General features: G+C 56.6%; 3 protein-coding genes across 4 annotated transcripts in view; 1 reads left to right on the top strand and 2 right to left on the bottom strand.

The window, feature by feature from the left end:
• The first annotated feature begins 2,538 nt into the window (after positions 1 to 2,538).
• On the top strand, positions 2,539 to 3,614 carry LOC135362529 (protein FAM246B-like). Its single transcript, XM_064578005.1, is given in 2 exon segments — positions 2,539 to 3,326; positions 3,329 to 3,614. Coding segments are annotated over 2 exon segments (711 nt in total). The 5' UTR covers positions 2,539 to 2,683; the 3' UTR covers positions 3,397 to 3,614.
• Positions 3,615 to 4,658: 1,044 nt separating this feature from the next.
• Positions 4,659 to 7,859, bottom strand: LOC123853286 (carbonic anhydrase 15-like). Its single transcript, XM_045887968.2, is given in 8 exon segments — positions 4,659 to 4,882; positions 4,991 to 5,158; positions 5,262 to 5,327; positions 5,688 to 5,821; positions 5,889 to 6,033; positions 6,591 to 6,761; positions 7,414 to 7,449; positions 7,679 to 7,859. Coding segments are annotated over 8 exon segments (1,125 nt in total).
• Positions 7,860 to 9,273: 1,414 nt separating this feature from the next.
• DGCR2 (DiGeorge syndrome critical region gene 2) overlaps positions 9,274 to 23,391 on the bottom strand; it is an 84,480-nt gene continuing 70,362 nt past the window's right edge. For both annotated transcript variants that reach the window (XM_045887108.2, XM_054510380.2), the window contains exons 7-10: positions 19,486 to 19,689; positions 14,946 to 15,098; positions 13,699 to 13,935; positions 9,274 to 12,226 (exon numbers count right to left, since the gene is read on the bottom strand). In XM_045887108.2, coding sequence (XP_045743064.1) covers positions 11,970 to 12,226; positions 13,699 to 13,935; positions 14,946 to 15,098; positions 19,486 to 19,689 — 851 coding nt within the window. In that variant the 3' untranslated portion in view covers positions 9,274 to 11,969. The remainder of the gene's footprint in view (positions 12,227 to 13,698; positions 13,936 to 14,945; positions 15,099 to 19,485; positions 19,690 to 23,391) is intronic.

The following is a 23,391-nucleotide window of genomic DNA, read 5'->3' on the forward strand; positions in this document are numbered from 1 at the left end:
GAATGCACAGAGCCCAGACGGGGACAGCTCCCGGAGCTGTGAGAGCCGGCCTCCCCACCCCCAGCAGACCAGGCCCTGGCCCTGAGCACACAGAGGGGGCCGGAGTGGGGAAGGAGCTAGGCCCTGCACTGGGCCCCACTCAGTTCCTCTGTGCAGGGGGCCAGGCAGGCTGGCCTATGAGGATATTCTAGAAAGCAGAAGAACCAGAAAGCAGGCCTGTGTGCCAGTCCCCCTGGCCCGGTCAGTAGCTCTGTTCCTGCTTCTTGTCCCATTCCTTCCGAAGCTACCTCTGTTCTGACCAACGAGCCTAGGCAAGGGCTCCCCAACCTATCCTCTCACCTCCAGTCCTCAGCTTCTGCTGGCCCCCCCACCTGTGAGGCTCAGGCTACAGTCACCGCAACCTATTTCTTGACTATCGCTGCCCTTGACCTCAGGGGCTCAGGGTCATGTTGACCACAGCTGCCTGTTCACCCCTCACCAACGCCTCTGCAGCCCCCCTCTGGGCTGGTTGGGGTCCCCGGGGCCTCTCCTCCCACTCTGCACTCGCTCCTGGGTAATCTGTCTGCCCATGACTTTGGGACTCTCTGCCACCAGCCATGACCTCATATCTGCAGCACCTGCAGGATCGTCAGCTCTTCACCGCAAAGGCTCTGTTCCTACCACATCCCTCCAGCAGCCTCAACAGTCAGAAAACTTCGAGGCCCCTCTCTGCCCTGGCAGCCCAGCCCCACCCTTCCTGGCTCTCATACCACATCACAGATCTGGAGTCTGTCCACCATCACCCCCCCCGCCCCCCTCCCCAGCCTTTCCCAGCCTCCTTGCTGTGCCCCCACCACAGATGTTAGGGGTCTCCTTCACTTCATAGGTGAGGCTCAGAGGAGGCAGAGCCCCTGGGTCACACAACCTGACTCCAGCAGGCCTGGGGAAGGAATCCAGGGCATTTTTTTTCTGCAATATTTTAATTACTGAGGGGAGGGGGGGCAGGAGTATGGTTAACGAGGCCCTGGGGACCAGCAGAACCAGACACTGGATATCCCAGGGGGTCAGGTGACTCAGCAGGAATGGGGGGCTCTGTGGGGTTTGACAGAGTGCCAAATTCTCACCTCCCCTTGCACCTTCCAGAGAGGCTACAATGAATGAATGAATGAATGAATGAATGAATGAATGAATGAATAGGGGGATCCAGAAGTCTTCATGGTGGCCTGGGTCCAGGGCTGCCAAAGAACAGGGTTGGCAGCACCCTCAATCACACACACACACGGGCACAGAGCTACATAGTGGCTAGGCCCCTGTGCGCTCAAGGGACACAGGTCCCTGTGGCTACCTTGCCATCCCCTCCCAGCCCAGCCTGGATTCACACCAGACCCTCCCTCCCCACAATTTGCTGGGGAGCCCCCAGGGCACCCAGAGTCCTAACTAGGCCCTAGGGTCCGGTGAGAACAGCATGCTGGGCAGAGGGATGCTACCCACAGTGCACTGCCCATGACCCTGTGATGGCCACAGGCAGTTGTATGGGTGAAGGCACCGGGGTGAAAAAGGATGGAGTCCAGTGGTGAGGACAACCCGCACAAGTGGGAAAGGTGTCAGGGACAGGAAAGCCAGCAAGGATGACTACGAGGGTCTTGAATGCCAGGCTGAGGAGGTGCACGGGCTGACCAGGGTGGGTGGTAGAGGCCCTGCACTACTCAGGACCCTCAGCCCCAGACTCATTCACTCATCTACTCCTGTCTCCAACATCCCGCATGTTTAGTACCTCTGAAAGTTGAGTGACCCAGTCCTCCAGTGCTCAGGACCCCTACTGTGGATCCAGGTGGACAGAAAACAGAGCCATTGAAACACGGGGGCGAGGAGCCTGAGTCACCTGCTGGGGGCTGGGGTGGCTAAGGAAGGCTGTGCTGCAGAGGAGGGATGAATGGGAGCCGCCAGGCAAATGGGGGGGGAGGGGGGGCGCGTTCCCAGCGGGAGAAACCGCCTGAGCAAAGGCTCAGAGGGGCTGAGGTTGTTGGGTAAAAGAAGACATGTCCAGAACGCAGTGTAGGGTGGGCTGGGACATCCAGTGGCTGAGGACTGGGGCACAGCAGAGAGCCACCCAGACCCCTGAAGAGCTTGAATGGGGGCGCCCAGGAGGAGGACAGATTCCTGCAGCTGTAGGGGTGGGGGCGGGGATAATAGCGACCTGGACTATGGTATGGAAGTGGGGGCCCTAGCGGGTGAGGAGGACTGGGGCCTGGCGGGTCCAGAAGCACACCTGCCTTCCCCTGACTGTGATGGGGACAGCAGTTTGGAGTACAGGGTGCAAGCCTGTTTCCTGACGGGTCTGGGCGCCCAGGCTTCTGCAGCCTTCATTCCATGTCCTGTCACCCCCTGCCCAGAAGCCAGTCCAAGCTGCTCAACCCGCCAACGACAGCGCAGTCCCCTAGAGCAGGTCCAGCACACTCAAGCCTGCCTGCATTGCCCCGCCGGGGTCCCCTGGGGCTCCATCCACCCGCCCTCCCCACCCCCGCCCTCCCGGAGTTCCCGGCCCCCCCAGGCCAGATCTCCCGAGGCCTCGGTCGTTCCCACAGCCGTCCCGGGGGCCATCTCCACGGAGCGTCGCCGGGGCCCCAGCGGTCGCTAGGCTGCGGGCTGGGGCTCCCGACCAGGCCCGGCTCCGGTGGCGGCGGCGGCGGCGGTGGCAGCGCGGATGGCGGCGGCCCGCGGGCGCCCGTGGGTGCAGGCGCGCAGTGCGTACGGCGCGAGCGAGGCGCTGCGACGGGCCGTTGGCCGCCGGCGGGACCCCGGGCCGCAGCCCAAAGGGCCGGGCCCTGAAGAAGCCCGCGCCCCGGGACGCCTGGCTCGCCTGCGGGTCCAGCTCCGGGCGGAGGCGGCGGCGCTGGCCGACGCGCCTCGGCTGCTGCGGCTGGTGGAGCGCGCGGGGGCCGCGGCGGGGGAGGCCCGGGCGCCGGGGGCCGGGGAGCGAGCGGCCGCGCGCAGCAGCGGCTCCGTGTGCTCCGTGTGCGGGGAGCCGCGCGGCGGGGCCACCTACCCGGCGGGCGTCCTGGAGGTGAGCGAGCGGCGGCTGCAGGAGGGCCTGGCGGCTGTGCGCGCCGAGCTGGGCGCGGGGCTGGAGGCGCTGCGCGCGGAGCTGCGAGCGGAGCTGGACGCCCTGCGCGAGCTGCTGCCGCCCCCGCCGCCCCCGCCCGCCGGCCGGGAGCCCCGCGCGGCCCCCCGCGCCGCGCCCCGCGGCCCGGCCCTGCTGCGGGCACTCGGCACCATGAACGCCCTGGCCGCGGTCGCGAGGCCCGCCGACGACGCCCCGGACGGCCCTGCGGACGGTGGCGCGAACAGGGCCCGGGCCAGAAGAACTTCAAGAAGACGCCGGTGCCGCCCGGGGCCCCGCAGGGTGGCGGGGATTGAGGGCAGCCCCCCGAGGGTTGCCGGGACGGGTGCTGGAAGCGCCCTCGGGCAATGTATTTGTGTGGACAGACCCAACACCCCCGTGGATGGAGAAGGGGCCTCAGGCACCGCCTGCTAGCGTTCGGGCTTTGGGGTTGGACGTCGGGCCGCGCACAGGCTGGGGACTCCTGGGGACCACGTCTGGGGAGTGCAGATGGCTAAGCGCAGCGGGGGATCAAGGCTGGAGACTGAGTCTGGGCAGGCGGAGGGGTGGAGCCCCTTTTGGCCTCAGAGCTGCAGCAGGGTCTGGCTCAGGGGTGTAGCAGCGCCGGGGACAGCCTCGGGCCGAGCCCAAAGGTCTGTCTCAGGGGAGAGTGTTGGTTTTTCCTGTTCGGTGGTTTTTGTTCGTTTTTCTTAGGGGCCTTGGCCAGGAGGCAGGGCCTCCGAGCACTGAGATAGTGTGTGACCCACACATTACCCACCAGACTTCAGGGACACATGGGTGGCTGGGACATCGTCATCTGGACACAGCCTCACTCAGGGCAATGCCGCGGGGATATACAACCGCAGTCCACGGGGCTTCAACTGGACGGCAGCTTGGCCCTGGCCAGCCTCACTCTACTGACAGACCCAGCCTCTCACTGGACAACTTTGCCTGCACACAGTGGCATCTGGTCTGAGCTTCGCTGTGGACGGTGACGCCAAGGACACTTAACCCTTCAGTTAGCCTCCCACAGGCTCTTCAGAAAGTGTCACCCTACGCTCAGGCTGCACGGCCGAACTTCCCAGTGTCACCTGGGCGCAGTTTTGCTAGCTGTCCTTGTCACCAGGACCCACTCACCTAGCACAGCCTGCAGCAGAGCCCGGAGCCAGTAGCTTCTCACCTCCTGGACGCAGGGAAATGTCCGCTGAAGTCACCATTTAACCCATACAGTGGCCTGGGGTCAGTCAGCCAGCTTGTTTTTTAAAATAAAATGTGTAGTCTTAGACTTTAGCAGGTGGTGTTTCTACGACCTGCTAGTTTTTCTCCTTGGAAATGGGGGCACCTTCTCCTTCTCAGGGGAATCTGAGGAAGTTTGGGTGTTCTGGGTGGGGGTCTGGGACTGGCTGTGATGGGGTAAGGGAGGGCCACTCAGGGGTCTCCCCGTTGTAAGGCACACAGAGGCCTCAGTGGGGTTAGGGCAGGGGGAGAGGCAGTGCGCTCCCACCCCACCCCCACAAGATACCTGAGGGCAAGGTCACTCTGTGCATCGTTTATTGCGGGAAGGTGTCGACTCTGGCTCCTAGGGGCTCTGCCAGAGCCACAAGCTGAGCCCCAGGCCCAGCAGAGCCCGGTGCACACTGGCTAGGGGTGGGGCGGGGGCCGAGGCTGCCTTGCTGATGGAGGTGCTGGGAGAGGCCAACACCCTGCACCCCTGGAGAGGCTGCTGTGGGCGGAAATTCTCCCTGAGCGGTGCAGGGTTTGAGCCAGGGGGCCTGGCCTGGGGCACAGTCTGGAACTGGGCCATGTGAGGGTTCGGGGCAGAGACAGGTCAAGACGTGGGCTGCCCTCAGCTGCAGGAGGGAGGGAGGGAGGGGGAGGGCCGCATCGCCCAGGGAAGGGGTGGTGGGCCCACCTGCGCGCGCCAGATGGGTACCCTGTCCTCTAAGACCATCCAGACATCCGCAGGCTGGCAGCCGGGCGTGGTCAGCGACCCTGAGTAGCGGTGGTAGCGGGAGAGGCCGGAGGCATCCTGTAGCAGCGAGGCCCTCGGGAAGGCGGATGCCGGATTCACCGAGACCCCTGGGCGGGGAAGGGGAGGCGGGACTGGAACGGGCGTCCCTGTGCCCAGCCGGCCCCAGCCTCCAGCACCCCCAGCCCCGGCTGCAACCCCGTGGCTCCTCACCACACTGGGACACGTTCTTCTGGGCTGACACAAGGGCAGAGAAGTTGGCCTTGTCAGTGTCTTGCTCTTGGGGAGGAGACTCCAAGTGAGAGGGGCTCTGAGTGGACGGGTCTCCAAAGGGGGAACTCTGAGGGGATCTAGGGGAGACTGTAAGAGGCAAGAGGGTAGGCTCCCAGTAGGGGTCAGCTGGGACATCTGCTGGGGGGAAGGTCACCCCCCACTGACCCCGCAGCTCCAGGACCTCTGGCTGGCCCCCATCCTCCCACAGAACGCTTTAAATCCTACAAACCCTATGCACTCCCCCAACAGCTCCACCAAGACTCCATGGACAGGCCCACGCTGCCCTGCTTTGCAGACCTCTTTCTGGGAAGGACAAGGAGTCACAGAGCTCCTCTGTCCCTCCCTCACTGCCGGGAGTCACATGACCCTCCCTCACCACCAACAGCACCGCCAGCAAGGCCAGCCCATCAGGGTGACTTCACGCCTCCCCCAGGCTCTGGTACCTTGTGCTCATGTGGAGCACGTGCATCTGGAGAGGCACAGATCGTGAGAGGTACCAGCTGCCCCTCCCATGGGGCACTCCCACCACCCTACCCCATGCCCAAGCCCAGCTCCAGGGGGCGGCACTGCCCATCCAGGCTGTGCTCCTCGCCTCCTCGCCCAGGGCCCCCCCAGTGGAAGTGCAGCTGCAGGGCGCGGTAGGCAGGCAGGGGCAGCCCGGCGCCCCGAATCCCCAGACGGCTCTGCGGGCCAGTGTCCATGCAGAGCAGCACTGAGGGTAGGGGAGCGCGTGACTGTCTCTTTCCCCCCACCTGCCCACCCTTGTGCTATTAGGGCCCAGGGTGCCAGCACAGGTCCCCTTCAGGCCCATCTGCTCCCTGGCTGGGCTTCCATGGAATCAGGACCTCATTTGGTGTCCAGGCCCCTCTGCGGGTCAGCAGACTGCAGGGTTAATAACCTCCCCTGCAAGGACGGGGGAGAGAGTGGCCCCCCTGTGACTTGAGTTTTGACTCACCACAGCTATGTGTGATATTGGGGGGTTGTGATGACTTCTGAGGCATCCTGATGCTGGGCGGGGAGGGGGGACGGGGCTCTGACTTCTGGTCCTAGGGGCAATGGCTGATTGCTATTGTTAGGGGGGTCCTGACACCTGTATACGGGGGTGCATGACCCCTGTTGGGGGTGTCTTTACCAACATGTGTGGATGTTCCTGTGCTGACTGTGGAGGTTTTGATTCCTGTGGGGGGGGGGGGGGAGGGGGGGGTAGTTCCCACTCCCAGGTGGGTTCCTGCTCCTGTCTGGGGGGTGTCCTAGTCCCAGGGTACTGACCTGTATGGCCATCATTTTCCAGGATCCATGGGCCTGGAGGTGCTGAGTTGTAGCCTTGGAAGATGAAAGGTCCCAGGGTGGGGTCCTGCTAGACTAGGTGAAGGTCAATGTTGATGGGGGACTGGGCTGGGCCCCCACAAGCAAAGGCCATCTCCATCCAGTGGGTGGGGCCTGAGGGAACAAAGCCAGAGATCTGTGGGGGGATCAGGGAGGCAACTTGGGGGTACACAGAGGAAGGCGGTGCTCCTTCCCACACATACAGAGAATTTCCCAGCCTCAAGAAGCTCAGCCCTCCGCCCCTCCCCCCCCACCGCACACCTAGACAGGTCACAACTGCCGCACATACCCTGACCTGGCCAGACCACAATGTTTGCAACACTCTCACACAGGGAGGCGCCACCTGGGCTGGGCTATACTCTGACAGTCGCCTGCAGGTAGCCTGCCCCGCAGGGAACGGGGGTAGGACGGTCTCCTGGCACAAGGGTCCCAAGCTGGTCCCACACTGGGCACCGGTACCACCTGCTCACACATGGGCTGGCCACACTGACCGGCTTGCAGACCCCAGCGATACGAACAGCTCGGCACATGTGGCAGGACTGGAGGTCACACCAGCAGCAGACCCGGACGCTCATGCAGGGGGACGGTCACGCGCATGCTGCCTGGTGCCCAGACAGCCACTGTGACCCAGGACCCCAGACAGAAACCTGCAGAGACCACAGCAGCTCAGCATGCACACTGTTCTTGGGTCATGCTAGCACCAGACTGTCTAGTGGTCCCAGGACAAAGACATCTCCCACAGCCTCACACGACACTCTGTCCTCACCACACTTCGGGTCCTGGGAGTCTTAGCACTGGGTGCCTTCGGACAGCGGACAGGGGACTGAGATGAAGCACAGTCATCTGGGTCCTCTCCAAGCTCCAGCCCAGCCAGGGTCCAAGAATGGGGGCGCAGGCCTTAGGCCAGAGGAGGCTAGCACAGACCCTGCTCTTCTGTCCCAGACCCCAACATCTCATTCCCCAAGGAAACCCCGCAGTGGCAGGGTTTAACAGGAAAAGGGGGAGCTACGAGGGAGCGTAGATTCCAGAACGGATGGCAGGGTCCAGGTGCTCGCCCTCTGTGTCCCCGCACACCGCCAGTGGCCCGGTGAGGAAGGCGAGTGCAAAGCCCGGGGCCCTGCTGCTGCAGCCACTGACTCCAGAGGGCTGGAAAGTGCCAGAGGCAGTGGGCAGGCAAGGTGGCTGTTTGTTAGCGGGGCCGGCTAGGGGCATGGCTAAGTCTTGTGGGCTCCCTGGCCGGCCCCTGCAGAGAGGCTCTGAGGGGTGGTGTCCAGGCCGGGCCATAGGCAGGGAAGACAGAGGTCTGAGATCACCAGGCACACCCCGATGCCAGGGCTGTGGCTGTGTGCCAGCAACAATCGCTGGCACTCACTGGAGCAAAGCACTTTAAGTGGATTCTCTCAATTCCTGGGGGTGGTGCTACGATGCCCATTTAAAGATGAGGAAATGGAGGCTGGGGGCCAGGAGTGACATGCCAAGGCCACCAGGCAAGGACAGAAGATCAAAGGGGAGGGCACCTTGAATCCCAGTGCTCTTGGCTTTTGAGGCTGGGGTGGGAGGGTGTCCTTCCCTTTTGTGGGCCTGGTACCACTCCCTGCCCCAAGACCATAGCCTCTCTTGGGCTCCTGGGTGGCTCAGTTGGTTAAGCTACTGCCTTAGGCTCACGTCATGATCCTGGAGTTCCTGGATCGAGTCCCGCATCGGGCTCCCTGCTCGGCGAGGAGCCTGCTTCTCCCTATCACCCACCCCCCTCTCATGTACTCTCTCTCTCTCTCAAATAATCTTAAAAAAAAAAAAAGACCATAGACTCTCTTGTATAGGTGTTCCCCCCTGCACACCTGGGGCAAGCCTTCCTTTGGGGGATCATCCCACCATCTGGGAAGCCTCAGGTCTCCCACTCTTCCTCCACCCCCTAGGTGGGGACTTCAGGCTTCTGCAGCAGCTCCTGAGGCCCTCACCCCAGACCGTGGCCTGAGCCTCAGTTCCCTCAGTTTGCTCTCCTGGAAAGTGGGGCTGATTTCTCTGTCCCTGGGTGTAACCAGGAAGGTGACAGTTTGGGAAGAGCTCTGTATCTGGGCATGTGTGCCTGTGGATGTGAGCACGACTGGGCCAGTGGGGTGAAGGGAGGGCGGTGAGGTGGGGTGATACCTCTTTCCAACCTCCAGAGGGCCAGGCTCTTTTCTTTGGGGAAGGGGCACTGTCAGCAATGCTGATGGCACTCAGGACCCCTCACCACCCCAGCAGGTGTGTTCAGGAATGAGGGACCTGTCCTCAAAACTCCTATCCCAACCAAGGGACTCCCTGTTCCTTTCCTAACCCTGGCCCCTCACCCATCCAGTCCCTGGGCCCCCAATGCCTGGTCTGGAGCCAACTGCCACGATGCTGGGTTAGAGGTTGAGTCCCCTGGGCACCCCTTTGTTCCTCTATCACAAACTGGGAAATTACTGAGAGGGCCATGGTGAGAGAACAGAGGGAACAGGGGCATCTTGGAGCCTTGCGCCTGGCCTGGCTTGCACAGATGCTCCGACCCCTCCATCCACCCATCCCCACCACTGCGTCTCGCAGCCCTGACTTGGCTGGAGCCTCCTGTCCCCACTTGGGTCGCACCAAGGACTGACCACGCCTCTTCCAGAACACAAATTTATTTGGCATTTGGACGAAATGGTTCTCACAGCATCTTAAGAAAAGGATTAGTGCCAACCCAACCAAAAGTAACCCCAAACTAAAAACCCTTAGTGAAAGAAAAACAAAAAACAGGCATCGAGACAATGTACAGTATCGACTCCTTCCTCCACCAGGTAAGTCAGGCCCCCGGGGGGAGGAGGCCCCTCCCAAGAGCTTGGCCTGTACCTCTGGGGGCCCAGTCTCTCCCAGGAGCACGAGAGTCTGTTAGGGCTGGCCTCGGGATTCTTCATTGGGCCGTAGAGCAGTCAGATCTTACATAGGGTGGCAACTGGACAGGAGGCCAAGGCCAGCCAGGCAGACCCCAGCTCCCCACCTTGTTCCCCTCAGAACCGCTGTCCAGCAGAGGTCAGCTCCCGGGCACCAACTCCTGCAGACACAGCGGGCAGGGGTCTGGAGCAGTACTGCTCGCGGGCCTTCTGCCCAGCCCATGGACACCGGTGGGCTGAGCACCCTGGTGCCGGGACAGAGCCCGGGCCGGTCCAGAAGCAGGCCCAGCGTCTCAGGTCCCTCTCTCCTCGATGCCTCCCGCGTGCCTAATTGGCTCCAGCAGTCCTTCGGTCTCCAGAGGGAGTTCCCCAGTCCCATGCCCCTTGTGCCAACCGTCCTGCCCTCTACACATGGTTCTGAGATGTGGGGCCAGAGACATGGGAGCTGTGAAGGCCTCTCAGCTGTAGAGGTCAGGCCCCTCTGTGCTCCGCTGTGGTGGTCACTCCAAAGCAGACACGCTCAGGACACTCACCTGGCACCAGTAAGACCCGTGATTGCTCTCTAGCCCTCAGCTGCCCGGAGCCCAGCACGCTGGCGGCCCAATACGCTTCCTGCTGTCTTCAGCCGCCGGCGTGGGCCACATGGGCCCAGGAGGCCTTTCTCGAAGTAGCAGTCCTTTGGCAAGGGGAGCTCAGGCCTGTGTGGCACGCAGCCCACCTGCCTGAGGCCTGCCTCCAGCACTCTGGATCCTGTGATCCTGGACAGGCTGTTCAGAATTTACACCTCTGGCGGGCTCAGGGGATGACAGTTCTGTAGGGCAACTCAAAAATCGCATTCCATACTGGAAGAACACAATGGGTTTCCAATGGGAGAGTGTGAGAACGTGCCAACGAGGTCTGTCACCACAAAGCCCCACAGAAGCACCCAATTCTAGTCAACCCTCCGGTCAGTGCATGCTGGTCTGGAAAGGCTCCACGGGGGACCAGGAGCAGGGCTCCATGCTCTCGGCCTCCACCTCAGGGGTGGAGGTGCAGACCTGGCTGTGCCTCAGTGCCAGCCCCGAGGCCACGGCTGGCCTGGGAAACTGGGGCCTCATGCCCGAGTTCCGGTGTACCGCCACCACCTGCAAAACTTGGACACATATGTACACACACACACAGATACGCACACACAAAAGGAAAAGATCCAGACATTCAACGTAGAAAAGATATGGATGTGCTAAAAATCGCACAGAACCCGCTTAATCTCCAAACCTCAGAAATGCTAAAAGCCCCGTGTCAGGAGACGAGACCACTGCCCAGGAGCAGGCAATAGGGTCGCTTCGTCCAAAGGCCCCTGGGCAGGGTACCCCGCACCCCAAGCTGCTGAGGAGCACGGGAAGGTGGCATGTGGCCACTGGGCTCTCGGCCCCAGTGGTGATAGTGTGCAAGTGGACTTTCAGGAGATGGACACAGCCCGGGGCTTTCATTTCAGCCACCCCTCCCCACAAAGAAAGAACCCCTTATGGCACAAACAAATGGGGTGAGGGGCAGGCCAGGCCCAGGGGCAAATTCAATAGGACTGGGGGCTCCAGAGGGTAGCAGACAGGAGCCGGCTTAGCCCCCAACCCCCAACAGAGGATCCAGGGCCAGAACACTCATGCCTGGCTAAGGGTCTTGGCCCAACTCCAGGGCTGCCTCTTGGGGGAGCCATGCACAGCAATGCTGGGGAGAAAAATGACAGGGTGGGGCCAGGGCCTCCTGGCACAGAACTGGGATTCGCAGTGGAGAGTTCAACCTCCTTCCATGACCCCCTTCTCAGGGCCTCGGGCACCAGCGGTCCAGGACAGCCCCCAGCCCGGGGCAGGGTCACCCTTGATGTTCACAGCTGGGGTGGGGGGGATCCTCAGAGCAGTCACTGTGTAACCTCCAAGGCCGTCTACCCTGAGGCAGACCAAGTGCCCGGACAACAGACAGTCCACAAACACAGCAGTGCCTGGAAGCGCCCCTCCCGCCTCCTGGCAGCTGGGGCTCGGTGGCCGTTTGGCAGGCTCCTCTGGACGGCATGCTGCAGCCAGCAAGCCCACCAAAGCCAGGTGTGGTTTGGCCCCTGCCCCTGCCCACAGTGCCCTCTTTGTTCCCTGCTTCTGAAACGTGTGGTCTGAACGAACTTCGCCATTCTTCTGCCATTTGAAAAGAAACAGACAGGGCCCGACAGCTATGCATGTTTCTGGAGCCCTCCAGGAGACCCGGTGCAGGTATCTGCTCCCTCGGGAGGCCAGTGCAGTCTGTGTGCGTGCACACGCACGCCATCGGTGGGTGTGTGGCCGTGCAGCCGGGTCCAGGCTCACTCAAGGGCCCTGTAAGTCTCCCGTGGGGATCAAGGTCTTCTTGACAGCAAGACAGCAAAAAGGTACTCTCTGCCCGTCAGGGCCGTGGGCCGGGCCGTCCTCTACACCACGGTACTGAGGGAACTGCGGCTGTGGCAGCCGCCCCCCGGCAGCACCTCTGTGGCCGCGGTGCTCCCACTCTGGCCAGGGTCAGGGGGTACAAGCAGGGCACTGCTGCTGTCGGCTGAGTCTTCCAGGTCGGCCAGAGAGGCCCCTGCGGCGGGCAGAGGGTGCTCCAGGCGCCGGGGGGATGCACATTCACCGCTACCATCCCCTGGGGTGGGCGGCCTGGCCTCTGCTGGCTCAAAGGCATCGTCGTCTGCAAGGAGACAGAAGGGTGTCAGCAGGATGGTGCGTCTGGCCCAGGGGAAGAGGGTGGGCTGGACAGAACCAGGGGACGCTCCTCCTGTCTGAACACTCCCACTATGGTGGGAGTGGGGGGAAGCGGTGCTCACCCCTCACCTTTGCAAGGGGCGGGCGAGGTACAGGGGTACAGCTATGAGCTGGACATACTTTGACAGTCGGCAGAACAAAGTCAGGGGAGAGGAAAAATCCTCTCAGACTTGGTGGGAATCAAAGCAGGGCTCCCGTGACGTGAGGGGGTTACTGGGCTGGCGGCGGCCAGGCCGTGGCTGGAATACAGGGATGAGAATGCAGGAGGCAGGGCCGTGGCAGGCAGCTCCGCACACCTCACAGGGGTCTGCAGAAATCCCTGGCTTGAGGGAAGCTTTGTGGCAGCCCACTCCCCTCAGTGTGCCTGCTCCTTATTACCCAGGCCCTCTCCGAAAGCTTGGGGCGTGGGGGCCCAGCGTGCCCCTTTGCGCTGGCTGGCTTCCCCCAGGCTCAGCAGTCCTGTTACCCTGCCCTGGGGAGCATGTGCTCCCTTTAAGCCGGCCCCATGCAGGCATCTGGGACCTGCTGCCCCCCGGCGGCATCCCTGGCGGGAAGCCTGTTCTACCCTGAACGCCCCCGACAGCAGACGGGCAATCCGTGCGCGCAGGGGTCAAATCCAGGTCTTGCCCACAGACCACAGAGGGGCAGTCTCGGTCCCAGTGAACACAGCACTGCAGGCCCCATGACCCCCGTTCTGCTGGGGTACGTGGGTGTGCAGGGAACTGGCCACCGTGGAGGAGGGCACTGCCCGCTGGTGTACCGCAGGGGGTCGTGTGTGCGAGACCGTGTTAACACACCGGCAAACGGGACGGGACGCCTGAGCTGCACACCAGGCACAGGGACAAGCCAGGCAGCGGGGGAGGCACCCGGCATTCCCTCTGTGCTACACGGCCCTGGGAGGAATGAGCTTCCACGGTGTCAGATGGACAGCAGATTCGAGTCACCGGGCCAACATCACAGAACCAGTGCTTTCTTCACAGAACTGCTTCCAGACAGGAGGGAACGTCATGATGGCGTCTCTTCAGCTCACCACATGTACACATGTGCCTTTATGGCCGGGCAGTTGGCTCTGAGTGGCCCCCTGCAGCTCTAGGCTCGCCCTGACCCCACAGCCACCAGCACCCGGCTCCCCAGCTCTCCGCAGAGCCCAGCTGCGTGTGCCCCAAGGGCTGCTTGCTAACAGGTGTTCACGGGAGGAAGGTGTGCTCATCTGCACAGGCAACCCTGGGAAGAGCCCACCTACCGACAGACGGTGGTTCCTTCCACCTGAAGGGAAACTCAAGGGGAAAGCAGAAGGCCAGGAAGAAGTGGAGGTTCAGGGCCTCATGGACTGGGGAGGAGGACCACTGAGCCCCTGGTTAGTGACGTGCTGCCCCCTTGTCCCTGGGGGGGAAGCACCTGCGGGGTCGTAGAACACGCTGTCAGGGTTGACGGAGGCCTCGTAGGGCGGCGGCGGATCATCAGGCTGGTCGATGTCTGGGTACTTGTATGCGGTGTAGGGAGGCGGAGGGTCGTGGAAGTGGAACGTGCCACCTTCCCCGTCATCAGAAAGGTGTAGTGGTGTGAGGCCGGTCCCGAACCCGTCTGGGCCATAATCAAAGCCGGGGATCCTCCGGCCGAGGTTGAAGTGGTGCACTGCGCAACCACAGGGAGAGACAAGCCAACAGAGCCATGTCACTCAAAGATGCGCGGCTCAGCCCCCGAGTCACCCACCCCCTCCCGAGGCTGGACCTGCCACCCCCAGGCCAAGGGATCAGGCATCCCGACTGTCACACTTGTGTGCCCAGCTGCCCACACGAGAGCCCTGAATCTCTCACCCGGAACCCCTCCTTCAGTGCACGCCTGGCCCTCACCCACGTGCAAGCCATCACTACTTCCTGCCACATCGGCCGCCCCGCCGTCACCACACCCCTCCAGCTGAGGGTCTCTGTAGCTGGCCTGCTGAGACTGAGGGTCTGGGGAAGGACTGGGCTGCCTCTCAGGGCCATGAGGCCCCCGACTGCAGCCGGCACAGTCCCTCAGCATTCCGGCCACCTTGAATCGGAGCCCTCAAGCCCTCGGGGTCTGCAACCCCATCGCTGCCCACAGGGACCAGGGGACTTGGTGCTGGGGGCCTGGCTTGCTCGCTAAGACAGGGAGCGACTCCCGCCGCTCTACTGAGGGCAAGGGCGCTCGCTGCAGAGGACTCGGGCTGAGGAAAGCAAGGCACCCGTAAGCTGCCTAACAGCTGCTCGGGGTGTCGGCTGCGCTGCACCTTCTGCCCCCGGCAGGTGGCCCACTCACGGTCCAGGCTGCCGGGAAAGGTACCATCCCTGATCTGAACACCCAGCGCCAGCTGCGGGTCCTGCTTCAAGGCCTGGAGGGCCGGGGAGCCTGGGGGCGGCTGGCATTGAGGGTGCGTCCCTTCCTCCGCACATCCAGGGCCTGATTTCAGGTCCCCAGGACAGTTCCCCTGGTTGCCCAGGTATGTGCTCAGCCCAGGAGCAGGTGAGTGGGTGGAACGGGGACACGCTGGGGCATCCCTATCAACATCCCCTCTGTCCTCCTTGCCCCTTCCCGCTTCCTGTGCCTCCCGCCCCACAGGGGACACAGCCTGGAGTGGGACCTCCACTGTGGCTGTCACAGGCAGGGCCAGGCACACTCACAGTTGGCTCCAATCAGGGACTCAATGCGTTCCCGCCGCCTCTGGCGAAGCCGGTGGACCATGAAAAGCAGCAGTGACAGGATGAGGAAGGAGGAGATGCAGCTAACGATCAGACGCATCCCACTGGCCATGGAGTCGAACAGGCTGTTGCCATCTGGTACAAGGGGAGGAAGGAAACCGGCTGTTTTCCAAAAAGGAGAGCCTGACCCCCCAGGCACTTAGTGCTATGGGAAGGCGACAGCCTTTCACCACCAAGCGGTTATGTGGAAAAGGCAACTTGCTTCCTGATTCCCTGCACTTGACGATCTCAGGAGAGATGGCAGAAATGAAACAGCTCAGAGTCATGCATACTGTGATAACACCAAAGGAGAGAAGAAAATCATCAGCCAGGAAAAATATTTTACCTTCCAGCCTAGCACTAGTTCCATGCGATGCACCCCTTCTGCCTAAGAAGCTTTGTTATGGGCCCCTGTGCCCCCAACCACACAGTACAAAATCAGGCCTATGTGACCAAGCTCCTGGACCCTAGACCAGGGATGCTCACCTGGGGGACTCTGTCACTCCCAGGGAACATTGGGCAATGTCTGGAGACACTTTGGGTCACCATCAACCCCTCGAGGGTGCAGGCACTCCTGGCATCTAGTGGGTAAAGGCCAGGGATGCTGCTCAACATCCTGCTGAGCACAAGAAGGGCCCACATCACAGTGCTGAGCCCCAAATGTTGACAGTGCCCACATGGAGACACCCTGCCTTGCCCTGGTCCCCACCAGTGTTTGTTAGGTACCTGCCGTGGACCTGCTGCAGGGGGAGCACAGATGATCATGGGATGAGGAGTGAGGGAAGAGAACTTGCACTGGCTGAGTGCCAACAGTGGGACAGACCTCTCCAGGGGCTCTCACCGAGGTGAGACGGGCCACTCGTGCCAAGCCACAGAAACACAGAACCAGGAAGTGGTCCCGGGAATCCCTGCCTCCACAGCCCAGAGGGAAGGCCACGGGAAGGCCTCAGTGGTGGGGAGAGTGACTGGTAGCCACTGGAAGCAGGACTCCACATGGGTGGAAGGGCCAAGGACTGTCGACTTTCAACTCTGTGACAGCCATGCGGGCAGGTTCCCCAACCACCAGCCCCAAGGAGACACTTCACGGCCAACATGGATTCCATGTGAAAGGCCGGGTTCCCAGGGCCCTTCTACTCCTTCTGCTGGCCCAGCCTGCTCCACACCAATGCAGATGGTCCGAGCTCATTCTTGCCCTCCTCCTACAGGGCCAGAGAGCTTCCCTCAAAGCTGCACTTATTGCTGACAACCCTTGGGAAGTAAATATGTGGAAAGGATACGTCCTCTCACCAATTAGCTGCTTTTGTGGTGCCTCTGATCCTCTTCCAGTCTCAAGGGAACATTTTGTCTCTGTCTGTGGGAGGAAGTCTGTCAGCTCAGGGGGCTGCTGACATATCTGTTCATTGCTGGCCAGCTCAGAGTCCCAAGGGGGCACCTAAAGCAGCAGTCCCTTTGCAATGACTCTTATTAATCACTTCCAAAATGAACCCAAGGACACAGTCAAGGTCCTGACCATCCCTCCATGGTGATTACCAGGAAGGAAGAAGCATCCCCTAGAAGAAAGCCACCTGCACACACTTTGTCAGACACAGAGAAGACAGCACTGTCCTAGGAGCCAGAAGGCAACTCTTGGGTCCCTGGGGACTCACACCATGACTGGTTAGCTACAAGTGTTGTCTATCCCAAGGTCACAAAGATTTTTCTATGGTTTCTATGTTCTTTTTTTTAGAGCATATATTTTCTCCTAGGAATTTTACAGTTTAAGGTTTCACAGTTAGGTCTATGACCATTTTGAGTTAATATTTATACATAGTAAGATATGTAGTTAAAGGTATATGTGTGTATATATATATATTTGCATATGAATGCCCAATTGTTCCAGCATCATTTGTTAAAAGATATCCTTTCTCCATTTAATTGCCTTTGTACTGTTGTCAAATATTAGTTAACCATATATGTGTGGGACTATTTCTAGACTATTCTGTTCCACTGATCTATGTATCTCTTCTTTTGATAATACCACACTGTTTTGATTACTATGACCATACAGTAAGTTTTAAATCAGGTACCATGAATCCTCCAACTTTATTCTTTTCAAAAACTGTTTTAGCTATTCTAATTCCTTTTTATTTCTACATAAGTTTTATTTATCTTTTTTTTTTTTTAAGCTTTTAAGTAATCTCTACACCCAACATGGGACTCGAACTTGCAACCCTGAGATCAAGAGTCCTGTGCTCCACTGACTGAGCCAGCCAGGCACTCTTCTACATAAATATTAGAATCAGCTTGTCAATGTCTGTAAAAAGTCTGCTGGAATTTGGGTTAGGACAGCATTGTATCCACAGATAATTTGGGGGGAGTTAAGTGCCTAATGATATTGAGTCTTATGATCCATGAACATGGTATACCTCTCCTTTTATTTACACCTTTGATTTCTTTCATCAGTATTTTATGGTTTGTAGCATAGAGATTGTGCACCTATTTGTAAGGCTTATACCTAAGTATTTCATGTTTTTTTGGTGCTACTGTAAATGGTACTTTTTTTAGATATTTCAATTTCCAACTGTTCACAGGTAGTATATATAAAAACAATGGAGTTTTATATATGACTTTGTATGTGGAGACCTTGCTAAACACACTTACTAGTTTTAGTAACTTTCTTGTAGATCCTCTGGGATTTTCTATGCAGACAATCATGTCATCTACTAAAAAAAAGATGATTTCATTTTCCCCTTCTGGTCTGGATACCTTTTCATTTTCTGGCACTGCCCTTGACCTCCTATACAACCATGAACAGAGTGGTGAGAGCAGACATCCTTGCTTTGTTGAAGGGGATACTTTCCCAATGTCCCCAGTTTGGGTGGCAGTGTCTCTGTCCTTGTTGGAATACAGTCACTTCCCAGGGAAGACACTCAGCCTGGGAAGCAGTTAGGAGCCTGCAAAGGTAAGGCTGAACAAGAGGCAGGGAGAAGTTCTGGATAAGCTGCTCTGGCTGCACAGGAGAATGGCCTGCAGCAGCTGTGGTCTCATCCAGAGGCCCTGAGAGCCCTGCTCTGCTGAGAAGTCCTCAGGGCTAGGCAAGCCTTGCCTACAGGCTTTATATAGGCCTAGTCATTCTGACAAAGCCTGGATAGAGGGGTAAGGCAATACTGGTAGACTCCTAAGAGATGGAATGAGAAATCCAGGTGATGTGGCTTATGAAAGCCAGAGTTTGACTCCTGTGGAAGGTAAGTGAGCTGGAGGTTCAGAGTGATGTGGCCAGGACACAGGAGACCTGGTAAGCACCCAATCAGTCCTTGTCAGAATCCCATAGGAATGCATCTTGTACAAGCAGATACAATCTACTCTGTGAGATAGGGAGGCCCAAGTGTACCCTCACGGACCTCCACTCTCCCTGGTAGGCTCCTCTGTAGTCTCCACAGCCGATTGCACGTCTGGGACATGTGCCAAAGTGTCTGATTCTGCCAAACTTCCGACACCCTCTGACACTGCTTTGCCCTCTCCCCCAGAAGCCCTTCCTGGCATGTAGGGACACTGACAACTCTCTACTTAATGAGAGCTCTAGTTGTGTGGCCCTCACACACCAGTTCCAGCTCCTGTCCCACCAGTACTAGGCAAAGCAGTTTCTCCTCCACAGGGGCCCTGGAGGATGGAGATGGCCACCACGCCCTGCCCAACCTTCTCTTCTACAGGGTCCATGAGCTTAGGGACTTCCACAAGGCCCTGTCCACGTCTCTCTCACACTGCCAAGATAAAAAAACAAATTCATGCTTTTGATTTACATTTCACTTGAGATTATGAATTCACAGAGATGCCAACTGCACTGGTGTGGAGAATAATCCAGCATGCTGTATGGAGTGTGATGCCCACTAATGGTCGTACAGAGCAGGTTGCTACCTGCTGCTCTTTTTTTTTAAAGGAAAGGAAGAGGGCTATCTAGAGACCACATGCCTGCATAGTGTCTAACCACAAACACCACCTGGTAGAAAGGAGTTTCTTTCTCAAAACTGAGGGTAATATTTAATCTTTTTCTGAAAGATCTTAATGCTAAAAATCAATGACTATAAGCAATAAAAACTGTCATTACCGTCCACATCACCATACTCGGAAAAGAGCTCAAATGGGGACATAAGTCTTGAGAGGAGAAAGGTCAGGTTTGAAGCCATCAGTTACAGCTGATTCATGAACAGACACCAACATTCAAGTTCAAGTTCACTGGTGTACAGTACTTGTTACCTACCTGAGAGCTGACACAAGCCAACCTGTAAGGTGGCAGTTAGAGAAGGCTGGGTCATGTGACACACACATGCCCACAAGAGCAGTTGGCCCTCAAAGCGGTCAGGACAGCTCTGTCAACAAATGCTGCCACTGTTGCTATGCCATGTGCCATGAGCTCTCATGAGTCCCTACCACTGAGAAAGCAAAGGGACATCTGGGCTCCAGCTCAGAACAGGGGGGCTGACTCATGACCCACGATCAGTCTCACCTGGGTCCAGGCACATGAACTTGCAGCATTCCTTGGGGTCCTTGCGGTACTGCTGGCAGCCCTGGGGCCTCTCACAGAGGGCAGCCACACACATCTCGGGCTCCCCACCATGGCAGGTGCAGCTCAGGCATGGGTCGTCTCCTTTGGGTGTGAAGTAGAAACCTTCATCCACCACATTGTCCTTGATGTCAACGCATGTTTGACCTGCAACATGCACATACATGCATATATGTATGCATTATCAGCAGAAGGAGCCATGACTCTCCCCAGCTGGGTCTAGGTAGCAGACATGACAACAGAGGAGTTCGCAAGATCAACCTGAGAGCCCTCCCAGTGCTGGAGTGTGTGAATCTGGCCCACAACCAGAGGAAGTGGCTATCTGAGAGAGGTCACTACAGCTCACTCTTAGGACAAAGCACACCTGGTCAGGGCACACCTGGCCATGAGCCCAGACACCTAGGAGAGAGAAGAGTGATAGATTCCAGGGGAAAGCCCATGAAGAAGTGTTTACTTTCAAGTGTTTGCCTAAGCAGTTTACTTAGAGATTTCCTCAATTTTAAGATGCAGCTGCCATGCATATTAACCATTTTACAACACATTTGAGAATGTGTCTCCAATGATTCTCCCAAGAAGCTGCTGGCTCTGTTTACAAAGTCCACTAGTCCCAAGACACACACAGTAAACTCTGTGCAGACCTGACCTGGGGCTAGAGGAAGAGAAATGGCCATGGCCAGAGACAAGAGGGAGCTGAAAACTCAAGAGCCCTAAGCCAGCCCCAGACACAACAGATGCCTGGAGGAAGGGACAAGGGATGAGGCAGGGTCAGCTCTCCAAAAGACACATTCTCAGTGAAAGGCAAAGGGACATAAGAAGAAGTTTGTTTCAGTCTCCAAAGGGAGTAGAGATATCTAAAAAACTCATCAGAAATCTCACGACCATGGGTCTGTGCCTCACTTAAGACTGGAATCAAATCTACAAAGCTCATGTGGTCAGGAATATGCAGGGCAAGAAACTCACATAGAACTGTTCTCTGCTAGAACAGAGAAAAAAAGAATGATGAAAAATTAGCAGCCCCTGGAGAAACGTGGGACACCATCGAGTGCACCATCATACACGAAATGGAAGTACCAAAAGGAGAAGAGAGTAGAAGGAGCAGAAAAAAGTATCTGAAGAAATAACTGCTGAAAACTTCCCAAATTCACTGGAAAAACCTGTATGTGTAGGAAGCACAACAAACTCCAAGTTGGATAAATGCAAAGAGCCTAAACACGTCAGACACACACATCATAGCAAAGTGCTAAACTCAAAGAAAAAGTGAAAACCTTAAAAACAGCAAGCCAGAAATGACTTGTTACTTATAAGAGAACCCTCATAAGACTAACAGCTGACTTCTTAGCAGAAAAAACAGAGGTGAGAAGGCAGTGGGATAACATACTCAAGGTGCTCAAAGAAAAAACTGTCAAGCAAAAATCCTATATCCAGCAAACCTAGCTTTCAAAACCTGAAGGCAAGATAAAGACTTTCCCCAGACAGACAAGACCTGAGAGAATTTGTTGCTTTCACACTTGCCTTATAAGAAATACCAATTCTTATAAGATCTTTTCCCCCCAAGAAGGTTTTTTTTTTTTTTTTTTTTAAAGAGGGAGAGAGAGTGAGCATGAGGGGAGGGAGGGGCAGAGAGAGAGGGAAAGGGAGAATCCTAAGCAGGCTTCACGCCCAGTGAGGAGCCTGACACAGGGCCTGACGCAGGCTCTATCTCACAACCCTGAGATCACGATGTGAGCCAAAATCAAGAGTCAGACACTTAACCAACTGAGCCACCCAAGCGCCCCACCCCAAAGGAAGTTCTTAAGGCTAAAAGAAAGTGACCCTCAGAGAGGAATTTGGATCCATACAAAAAACCAAAAGGCACTAGAAAAGATAATGATGTAATTATGAAAGACAATATAAATGAGTATTTTTTTTCTCTCAACTGATTGAAAAGGCAATTGTATAAGATACTGTGTTTATAACATAGTACTGGGCTTCTAACATATAGAAATGTAACGAACGTGTTTGCCAATAACAGCCCAAAGGAGGTGTGTGGAAGCAAAGCTGTTCTAGGCTAAGGAAATGACTGGAGGTGGTAATTAACAACTATGTTTTGTTCGTTTGTAACACTAACAGACCTAATGTGTATAATAATATCACAGAAAGAAGGAAAGGGAATAGGGTTATAAGAGGTAACATTCCACATATCACTGAAATGAACCTAGTATCAATCTGAAGCTAATCTGAATAAAATGTATATGGCAAAATGTATATGTAGATGTACATGTAATTAGTGGTAATAGCTACACTCACCTGTGAATATACTAAAAAGCGTTGAGTGGTACACTTTAAATGGGTGAATTGTAAAGTATGTGAATTATAACTTAATAAAGCTGTTTAAAAAAAAGAGAGATGATGGCTGAGATCGTCCCATTATTAACAAAACATATAAATCCCTAGGGGTCCTAAAAGGACCAATAAAAATAAATCAATAACCAGACACAATGTGATGAAACCTCAGTGTATCAACAAAGAGAAACTCAAAAGCAACAAGAGAGGACAATTACCTACTGTTCTGTGTTCTTTTAGGCAATGGTCAGTCAGGATGGCCACAAGGGGAACCCAGGGGAGGCACAGGAAAACGAAGTGTATTATACTCCTAGGTCCTGGACCGACAGATTCACTGCACACCAGGAGGGATCACACAGGAAGAACACTAAGGGTGCCGCTCAACCAAGTGGATAGGAAGCAGAGAAGGAGCGAGGACCCACAGCAAGTGCTTTATTGGGGGTCAGGGTGGAGTGCACAAGCAAAGGCATGGGGGGGGATTTCACTGGAGCACTTGACTCTCACTAGGTCACAGTCAGGGGAGGGCAAGGAGAACTTATGGCAGTGGCCAGCCTTATCACACTGCAGGACCTGGCCATCTGGGCAGGGTGCTCACAGCCTGTTTGTGGAGCAGGAAGATAAGAAGTTTTAAATTTATAACACACCCAACAAATGAAGGAAAGACATATGATAGTTCAGAGCAAGGAACAGGCAGAAACAATAAAATAACATCTTCAAAGTCTTGAGAAAAAGTAACTGTTAACCAACAAATCTATACCCAGCTGAGCGAAAATTCAGGATTGGGGACAAAAAATAGACTTTTCATTCAGAGAGTGTAGCACTAACAACACAACCTCATCTCAAAGAGCTCCTAAAGAATGTATTTGAGAAATAAAAAGCTGAACCCAGAAAGAAGTGGGATGCAAGAAGAAATAATAAAGAAACCGATGAACATGTGAGGAAAGGTACATAAATGCTGGCTTCATAAACCAAGAAGTGATTCATTTAAGAAATATAAAAACAAAGTAAAACTAAAATAATGGACAATATGTCCATGTAAGTCAGAAGCTGGGGAACAACTGAAGCTAAAGCAATATAGAGCTTCTGGTGGGTTTTTTTTTTACTTTTTATTTTTAGGTGCACAGGGAAGTGTGTCTTCCAAGAATTGAGCTTTTGAGCTGAAATGGCTGCCACTGGGGAAAAAACAAAAACAAAAACAAAACCCTCTGCTTTCCAGTTCCAGCTGATGGTGACTTTTTGACTGATATCCATAAAATAATTCATTGAAAAGCTCACTTGTTCTCAGCAGCCTATGAGGTCCCTCGTGAATTCATCATCTAGGGAAGGGGAGGCATACCCAAGTTGCAGACGCAGGGCATGTGCTCTGCAGAATTGTAAGAAAGATAAGGGTTGGTTTTAACCATCCTCCCAATGCCCCCCCCCCTTTTAAAGATTTTATTGATTTGAGAGAGAGTGAGAGAGAGCATGAGAGCAGGTGAGGGAGAAGCACTGAGCAGGGAGCCCAACGTGGGACTCGATCCTGGGACT

The sequence above is a fragment of the Mirounga angustirostris genome, unplaced genomic scaffold, assembly GCF_029215605.1.
Source record: "Mirounga angustirostris isolate CCGP_5_RB_7025 unplaced genomic scaffold, mMirAng1.0.hap1 SCAF_14, whole genome shotgun sequence".
Classification (NCBI taxonomy): Eukaryota; Metazoa; Chordata; class Mammalia; order Carnivora; family Phocidae; genus Mirounga; species Mirounga angustirostris.